Raw genomic sequence first — 10000 nt, 5'->3', positions numbered from 1 at the left:
GGATGAAATGCCGCTAAGCAGTTTGCTTAGCGCGCTAACGATTCTCTCAGTTGGCCGTCCTATTTTCCTTGCAATATTGCTACCTACTTCTTAGTTTTTGGGAAAAACTATTATTGTTGTTGCTGTTATTGTATTTTTTTTAGCTCCAGTTCGGTTGTAATCTAGCAGATATATGATCAAAGAGGAATTTTTTTTTAAAGACAATACAGCATCTTTTGAAGATTTGACCGCATATCAAGTATTTTCCATCTTTGGTTTGGAAAATATTGATTTTGTAATGGAAGATACAATCAGCTAAACGGCCTAGTATGTGTGTGTGTGTGTGTGTGTGTGTGTGTGTGTGATTTTCGTTGTTGTATACAAAGCACTTAACTCCCTCTATATATAATTAGTTAAATGTCAAGTACAAGGACTTCTTGAGTGAGAGGGGAGCCATGAAATCCATGATCTATTGAACAACACATGATCATACATAACAAAATAATTGATTCTTATCATCTCGCATTACATAGAATCAATGAATAGTCACACATTATTGTTCTTACTATTTCCGATTGGTTCAATCGAATATATTCCCTGTTTTATTGATAAATGGTAAACTGTCCTACAGTGTTTTACAATACATATAAATATATACGTTCGGATAACTACTTAACTACACACACATACACGCTCATCCAAATACACACTCTCACGCACATACAGCTATACAAGCGCTCATAGACATTTTCTCCTCCTTTTGCTCTGTGTGTATGCACGTGTCTTGGAAATGTACTCCGGTACATTAATATTTAAAAATGTACCCGAGGTTAATAATACACTTCTTCACACAGCATACAACACAATATATTAGGATAATCTATTCTGATGTGATATCTATCTTAACTCGTTCTTCTTCAATCTTAAACACCGAAAGATTTTGTATGCTTATATACCTGTAACATAACATCATATGTTACATGGTAATGTATTTAATTAACCTCAGTTGCCCTTTGTCAAGTTTATTCCACATTCTTAGGTGTGTATCCCCAAATAAAAAGGAACATGATTCTAGAAACTACGAGTTTATAAAATAGATATTAATAATATAAATTGGATTAATCATTTCCACTTTACGAAAGGCCATTGTAAAACGAAATATTCCAATAAAATTTCATAGACATGTCAATATATTTCGTTAACACTCAAATAACACTATATGTTTATATTGTATTAATTTCAGGGTCCCATTGGGTGTTTGAAATGGTAAATATGATACTGAAAGGAAATTGTGAAAGAGTTTCCGCTATAAAAGAAGACTTGCTTATAGAAATGGCACCAATGGAAATACTTGAAGCTACTGAATCTCCACGATTCTTAAACTCACACCTTCCTATTGAACTTCTTCCTTCGGAATTGCTGAAGGGTCACAAAATTATATATATGAACCGCAACCCGAAAGCTATGCTTGTAACTTTCTACAGACATCTGTCAGGAGCTAAGACGTTCGAATACAACGGAGACATATCAAGTTTTTTTGACCTTTTTATGAAAGGGGAAAGTAAGTCTTGACTACTACTACTACTACTACTACTACTACTACTACTACTACTACTACTGCTGCTGCTGCTGCTGCTGCTGCTGCTGCTGCTACTACTACTACTACTACTACTACTACTACTACTCATGATGATTTCTGTTATAGGCACGAGGTCTCACATTAGGAAAGGGTATAACTGTTTTATTGACCCTAATATTGACTAATACTTTATTTAATCCCAGGAAGAGTTGATAAAATAACAATTTTCACTTTTGCATTAGACTGAAGGGTGACTAATCTCAACCCCAATGACTGTATTCCGAAAAATCTATCAACATGAGGTTACGTACTATGCAATATGGTAAGGAACTGTATATCTTTGAAGAGAAGGTTGTATAGAACTACTGAATGTCAGGGGAGCCCAGCTTGCAATATGCCCTTGATTATGATCCTAAAAATCCTTTCTACTTTAAGCACTAGGCCCGAAATTTTGGGGGAACGGCTAGTCAATTACATCAATCCCAGTACTCAGCTGGTACTTATTTTATCGACCTCTAAAGGGTGAAAGCAAAGTAGATCTTAACAGAATTTGAACTTAGAACGTAAAACCAGAAGAAATACCTATTTCTTTACTACCCACAAGGGGCTAAACACACAGAGAACAAACAAGGACAGACAAACGGATTAAGTCGATTACATCGACCGCAGTCTGTAACTGGTACTTAATTTATCGACCCCGAAAGGATGAAAGGCAAAGTCGACCTCGGCGGAATTTGAATTCAGAACGTAACGGCAGAAGAAATACCTATTTCTTTACTACCTACAAGGGGCTAAACACAGAGGGGACAAATAAGGACAGACAAACGGATTAAGTCGATTATATCGATCCCAGCGCATAAGTGGTACTTATTTAATCGACCCCGAAAGGATGAAAGGCAAAGTCGACCTCGGCGGAATTTGAACTCAGAACGTAACGGCAGAAGAAATACCGATAAGCATTTTATTCGCCGCCTTAATAATTCTATCTGTTGAGGCGAGTGTAGGCCACCCTCTGACGAGAATAGACAGGACCATTACATATAAATGGTAGCGGAGTGACGTAGTCAGCAGTTCGCACTTTGGTCGAGTCCATGATGTGTTTTGCTGTTTAATCATTTTTGATCTGAGTAAGTCACATTGTTGATTATTTGTTGAAGGTCTCCCGTACCTGCCTGTTTAACCTAATTGTTGGATTGAACTGTTTATTGCTGTTATTTTTGCCTGTTCTACTTGTTTTCTTCCCTATTTAAGGGTGAAATAGTAAGAAAAGGAACGTCGGAAAGCGAACCAGTCGGCAGCTATGCTGCATCAACTGGAAGAAGCTTAACTGCAGACGTTCTACAGGTTCAAGAGGTTAAATTGGAAGAAAAGAAGTTGAAACAGTTTAACAAACTTATCGAAAAGGACGGTACCAGCCTGAGGTTGACCCCCGCTGCAAGATATGACAGAGAATGCAACTGAGTGGAGAGTAGTGTATAGAATGCTGTCCACGGAAACGAAAAAAATAATTGAAATAGCGACAGTAGAAGCATTGAAAGAGTGTTTGAAGGAGATAAAAGGCCTTGCGATGTTCTATACCAGAGGAAAAAAGTACGGTCCAGTGGAGGTAAGGTTCGCGACTGAACAAGACGCGATAAAACACTCTACTGTGGCATTAAGGTCATCAAAGTGGGTACTACTGCCAACCTACTGTGGCAAACGTGTGGCCCGAGTAAGGATTGGCAGAGTACCCCAAGAGATTGGTGAGGCGTGGCTGGTGGCAGCCATTTTGTATGACACAGTGGAAGAATCGAAAGATTTTAAAGTGACAAGAACGACTGAGGTAAACTGATGGGGATACGGCCTCGAGGTGGCGGTCCAGGTAAGTTTAAAAGATTTACATAAAATTTCAGAAGAGGTCATACTGTCGGAGGAAGTGAGATTAAGAGTGGTGGTGGAGGGAAGACCTCCCATCTGCTACCAGTGTGGAGTACGGGGACACATGAAGGCAAGGTGCCCCCAGAAACACGACGAGGATGTGATGGAACAGGAGCAGCAGGGAGAGGAAAAGGAACAAAACGTCGAGGAGCAAAAACCAGACAGCGAATAGAGTACAAAAAATGTGGAGGAGCAATATACGGTGGGGAGGAGAAAGAAGAAGAGAGAAGGAGACGCGGACTTACCACCAAAGAGTCAGCTAAAAAAAGAGAAAAGCAGGCAGAAAAGAGTTGTTGGCTTAGTGTGAGAAACCAACAACATCAAGGGGAGCCAGCACGGAGAAGAAAGTGAATTTACAGAAGCGAAAGGGAAAAAGACGGGAGATACTAGCAGCATCGAATGAAAATGCTACAGAGAAGAAAGAGTTACCGATGCCAGTAACATCGGAAGAGATCAAAAATGGAAGAAGGAAGGATTACAGAAGGGGAAACATATGGAATTTGATAGAATATAAAAAAAGTGTCGAAATTGAGAAGAAGATTACGAAAATAAAATCTGCAATTAGGGTGAGTTGAATGAAAACAGCAAAGCAATCCTGCTTGATAGAGTGAGAGGTGAGAAATTAAAAGAACTATTTGGAGATAAAATAAATAACGGGACTGCAAGTTCAATTTGATGAATTGCTACCAGTGGTGGAATTCGATGAGTCGACGCAGTATCTATATGATAAAAAAAGGAAAAGTACCTTAGAAATGAGAACCCAGGTTCGAAATTTCCCCAAGACACCTGATGAAGGCTGGAGGGTATATCAGCTGAAACGTTGTATTAACAACAAACAAGATGAGGACAAATATCCGTCAAATGTAAATTGTGTATGTTTGAAGAAATTGCACCTCATTACAACGAGGCGTTAGGAGGAGTGTCTTTATTTAGAAATTAGTGTACACGAGGTATCGTTCTCTTTCACCCTGGAAGATAGGAAGAGGAAAATATCAGTTTTTAATTTGTCGCTTATTATCGATGTTTCTACAAACTTAACCGGATACATTTTACTCCTAATCAGACAACTGAAATACTTTATGAAATTAAGGGGTAATATTCAAGTATTTTTCACTAATGTTGCACTCGATTCTGTAGCCGTTTAACAGTCAGCCAGCACATAATAGTAATCTTACTAATGGCTGTACCTCGATCTGACTAATAGAAACGAAATTTAAACTTTAATTCAATGCCAATTTGATTTATATGGAAGCCGTCGATGCCATATCATTTAGCACCAACGAAATCAAGCGATCAGACAGGCTTTTCTTTCTGTGAAACTAAGTAATACAGATTTAGATTCTAAATTGTACACCTTCATAAAATGTGTTGAGTACTCTTTTATTTCGTTTGTAAATCTATCTGTCTATCTATCTATCTATCTATCTATCTATCTATCTATCTATCTATCTATCTATCTTTCTATCTATCTATCTATCTATCTATCTATCTATCTATCTATCTATCTATCTATCTATCTATCTATCTATCTATCTATCTATCTATCTACCTACCTACCTACCTACCTGCCTATCTTGTCTGTCTGTTTGTTTATGTATCTATTCATACATATACACATGTATGCTTACACGCACACACACACGTATTGCACATTCCCACAAACATACATTACATGTGTATATATCAAATGTAATATTCTCTTTCTGATTCAATTCACTACAATATTCTTATTACCATGCTGAAAGTTCCGCTTGAACAACCAAATCATTTACAATGAACCTTTATTTTTTTCAGTTCCTAACGGTGATTATTTTAAGCATACTCGAGAATTCTACTCTTTATTTAAAGACAACCCAAATGTTCTCATGGTAACTTATGAAGGAATGAAAGCGGTAAATATGTGATACATTTTTGCTCAATTTTGTTAATTTTCATCTATTTTACCGATACGCTTTATTTTCAGTTATTAGTATTAACTATTGGTATCTAAAATCTTCCGAATACATCAGATTGCATGAATTTCAGCATTTTCAGGCCTTAGATTGTTTTAGGGTTATAATTTGTACTGTTAATTCTGTCAAATCCATGTTTTTACATGAATTAAGTCTAAACTCGAGAATTTTAAGACTTGCTTTCCTGCCCTTTTATAATTTACTTTGTTTTAGACTATTAAAAAAATGACAAAGAATAAAAACAGAGAGTAAATGATGAAGTGAAGCGAAGGTTGTTTTTTCTTTAAATGGCTGAGTCTACGTCAGACTACAGAGTCTACGTCAGACTAAGGTCATCACTGACAAAAATCTCAAGGCTTCTTCCCTCACCAATTATCCCTTAGTAATTTTGCGACAAAGAATAGGTGAAATGATAAAACTTTATTCAATACATGCACTTTTCTAAGTACATACTTTACTGAATACTGTTTGACGAACCAACACGTTGCAGGACATTAAAAGGAGCACGATATAAATGCGTAAAAATATACATATTGTGGCTATCAACTCGATTTTGATCATAATCACTTTCTTTTTCCAAACATGCAAGCACCATTTCTACAATGAGATCTCGAATGACTGTTTAGCTCTGATTTTGTTAAGTTGGTTTGTCACAAATCTTTGCACACAATTTTGTGCGCTTCTTCATCCTTGTGCATTTATTCAAAATTAATTTTTAATCCGGCTGTTAGAACACACCCTTAGACATAAAAGGAGATGTTGGATATGTATGCATATAAGCACTCTGTGTTGGTCTCCTGGTATGTGACCTTTCATAGATGGCGAGTCCTGTTTTAGAAAGTGTCATGTGATCAGGAACAGTGCAGTCGTGGTTATCTTTGGATTCTCTGCAATGTAGAGCTTCGATATCTTGCAGATTTCAGGCATTACATTTTACTAATTGATGGGCAACTCAAATTTTCATAAACATCAGACTAACCAACTCCCAGAAATAAGATAATTTGTCAGTGATCACCATACTCATCAAACGAGTCGACAATAGCACATGTGCACGTATGTATATATGTATGTATTATAATACACAATGCACATACATTTATACATACACACAGGGTGTCCTCCAAAATATATACACGCATTGAATGATTATAGAGTCACTGCTTATTTAAAGACAATGTGTATTATTATTATTATTATTATTATTATTATTATTATTAGTGCTACTATTATCGAAGGGGGCGAGCCGGCAGAATTGTTAGCGCACCGAACGAAATGCTTGCAGGTGGGGCCCAGTTAGAATTTTCTTCAGGTCGAGTAACCCATCCCACTTAAATGGTCGCTGAATAAGGCTTGTTTAAGGATGTTGAACGAAACACCCATGTTTCTTGAGGTGAATTATCCAAACTCCAACGAATTGCCCTCAACACATGGCTATGATGCTCCCCACTACTTCTGATCGTGATCAGAGATGCACATATCGTCAGTCACCAAGGCACATGCTCAACTGGTTAAGGTCAAACAACTGACAAGCAAATCTGTGGTATTAAGCAAAATATTTGCGGTAGCCCATCTTTTATACCAAGACAAGGCGGCGAGCTGGCAGAATCGTTAGCACGCCGGGCGAAATGCTTAACAGTATCTCGTCTGCCGCTACGTTCTGAGTTCAAATTCCGTCACGGTCGACTTTGCCTTTCATCCCTTCGGAGTCGATACATTAAGCACCAGTTACGCACTGGGGTCGATGTAATCGACTTAATCCGTTTGTCCTCTCTGTGTTTAGCCCCTTGTGGGTAGTAAAGAAATAGGTATTTCACTCGTCGCTACGTTCTGAGATCAAATTCCGCCGAGGTCGACTTTACGTTTTATATTTTATTTTGGGGTGCTAGTATCATTATTTTTAGGGATAGTATTGTCGTTGTTGCCTCTCTTCTTCTTCTTCTCTTCTTCTTCTTCTTCTTCTTCTTCTCTTCTTCTTCTTCTTCTTCTTCTTCTTCTTCTTCTTCTCTTCTTCTTCTTCTTCTTCTTCTTCTCTTCTTCTTCTTCTTCTTCTCTTCTTCTTCTTTCTGTGTTGTTATCCGTTTTCATTCATGTCTATTCTTATTTTAGAAGTACTGTTGTTGTGTTTCCCCACCCCTTATAAGCAACATTATGTATATATATTCTTTCATTCTTTTACTTGTTTCAGTCATTTGACTGCGGCCATGGTGGAGCATCGCCTTTAGTCAAGCAAATCGACCCCAGTACTTATTCTATCGGTGTCTTTTGCCGAACCGCTAATTTACGGGGACGTAAACACACCAGCATCGTTTGTCAAGCGATGTTGGGTGGAGGGACACAGACATAGACACACACACACACACACCACACACACACACACACACACACACACACACACACACACACACACACACACACACACACACACATATATATATATGTACCTCGCATTCGGCTCTGGGTTGTAAATAGAGAACAAACTTGTGGCTTGTAGACATCTACTTCTAGCGTATAGGCGTTGGCATTCCAGCGCCCTTAATTATAATAATATTTTAATAATTATATACTTAAAAATTAATTGTACTGATATGGTGTTTTTTTATACGCTAACCTCTAATATAATCCTTTTAATGATTATATTCTCAATTTATAAGTGTGTGTGTGTGTGTGTGCATATATATATATATATAAAGTTAATCCAAACAAGAAAGCACAAAAAAACACAACAACGCGAGGACGTGGAACAAATATAGTATTATTGGACGCTCAGGAAAGAAGGAAAGAAGGAGGGTTTAACGTTTCGAGCGTTTCGATATACATATATCGTTTAAATGTGAATTGTAATGTTAACTTTCCCAGAACATTTGAAACAGCTGTAAATAAAATATTTGCAACATCCCTTTTATTTGTTTCTCTCTGAATCGACGCCAGTACTTACTTATTGTGTTTGGTGGTTATTCTGCTGGTACTTATTGTCGAACCTCAAAGACTTGGTAGAAGGAAAAAAAAACAACAACTACAAAAAACAAACAAAACAACTTAATGTTCTTAGTTGCAGTCTTTTACATTCTGAGTTTAAATTACTTTAGTTATAATTAATTTTGTCACCTTTTCAGAGATCGTCCTTCGAAATTCATTGTTGTGTGTGCATGATGAACCTCTATTTAGCTTAAGAATTTATCTTTCACAGGATCTTTCCAAAATAGTGTCACGTGTCGCTAAATTCTTGGGGAGAACAATCAGTGACCAACTTAACAAGGGTATTGTTGATATGTGTTCATTTGATAAAATGAAATCCGAAAAAGAAGTGGTTACTTCGTATCTTCCCGAACAATCATTCAAAGAAGGTGGTACTTTCTACCATTCAGGTAAGTACTTTTTAAAATTTGTATTTAACACATCACTATCATATGCTTCTAACGTTATGGGGATGTACAGTGTATGTATGTATGTATGTATGTATGTTGTATGTATGTATGTATGTATGTATGTATGTGTGTGTGTGTGTGTGTGTGGTGTGTGTGTGTGTATGTATGTATGTATGTATGTGTGAGTGTGTATGTATGTATGTATGTATGTATGTGTGCGTGTGTATGTATGTATGTATGAATGTATGTATGTATGTATGTATGTATGTATGTATGTGAGTATGTATGTATGTAGGCATGTATCTGGCGTGGCAGTGTGGTAGGAAGTTTAATTCCCAACCATATAGTTCTGGGTTCACTCCTATTGCGTGGTACATTGGGCAAGTGTCGTCTACTCTAACCTCGTCCAACCAAAGCCTTGTGAGTGGAAACTGAAAGAAGCTCGTCGTATACACACACATATACACACACACACACACACGTGTGTGCGTGTTTGTACACGTGTGTGTGCGTTGTGTCTGTACCCCACCACCGCTTGACAACCGGTATTGGTATGTTTACATCTCTGTAATATAGCGGTTCGTCAAAAGTGACCAATAGAATAAGTACCAGGCTTAAAGAAAGTAAGTACTGAGGTCGAATAATTCGACTAAAATTCCTGAATGTGGCGCTCCAGTTGCCCTAAGGCTTATGAATGAAACAAGTAATATATATGCGACCTTACAATCGTGAGCCGAATATCCCAACCACTAAACTATGCGCCTTCACACTACTAGTTAATGATTGTAAGGTCGTAAGTTCAATACCCGGCGACGCGTTGCATACTTGAGCAATACATTATTTTCACGTTGCTCCAGTCCACTTAGCTGGCAAAAATGAGTAGTACCTGTATTTCAAAGGGCCAGCCTTGTCACAGTCTGTGTCACGCTGAATCCCCCTGAGAGTTGCGTTAAGGGTACATGTATCCGTGGAGTGCTCAACCACATGTACGTTAATTTCACGAACAGGCTGTTCTGTTGATCGTATCAGCTGGGACCCACGTCGTCGTAACTGGTGGCTGACGATATGTGCATCTCTGATCACGAGCAGAAGTAGTGGGGGAGCATCATAGCCATGTGTTGAGAGGGATTCTTTGGGGTTTGAATAATCCACCTCTGGAATCATGGGTGTTTTGTTCAACATCCTTAAACAACCCTTATTCAGGGACC

At 37.8% G+C, this 10000-nt stretch overlaps 1 protein-coding gene across 1 annotated transcript in view; it reads left to right on the top strand.

The window, feature by feature from the left end:
• The window catches only part of LOC115209838 (sulfotransferase 1E1-like), a 14816-nt gene that overhangs the window by 812 nt on the left and 4004 nt on the right, over positions 1–10000 (top strand). The window contains exons 2-4 of the mRNA XM_029778403.2: positions 1223–1540; positions 5270–5367; positions 8615–8792. Of these exons, the coding sequence (XP_029634263.1) occupies positions 1223–1540; positions 5270–5367; positions 8615–8792 (594 nt within the window). The remainder of the gene's footprint in view (positions 1–1222; positions 1541–5269; positions 5368–8614; positions 8793–10000) is intronic.

The sequence above is a fragment of the Octopus sinensis genome, linkage group LG3 (assembly GCF_006345805.1).
Source record: "Octopus sinensis linkage group LG3, ASM634580v1, whole genome shotgun sequence".
Classification (NCBI taxonomy): Eukaryota; Metazoa; Mollusca; class Cephalopoda; order Octopoda; family Octopodidae; genus Octopus; species Octopus sinensis.
This window is presented reverse-complemented; position numbering and strand designations above follow the sequence as displayed.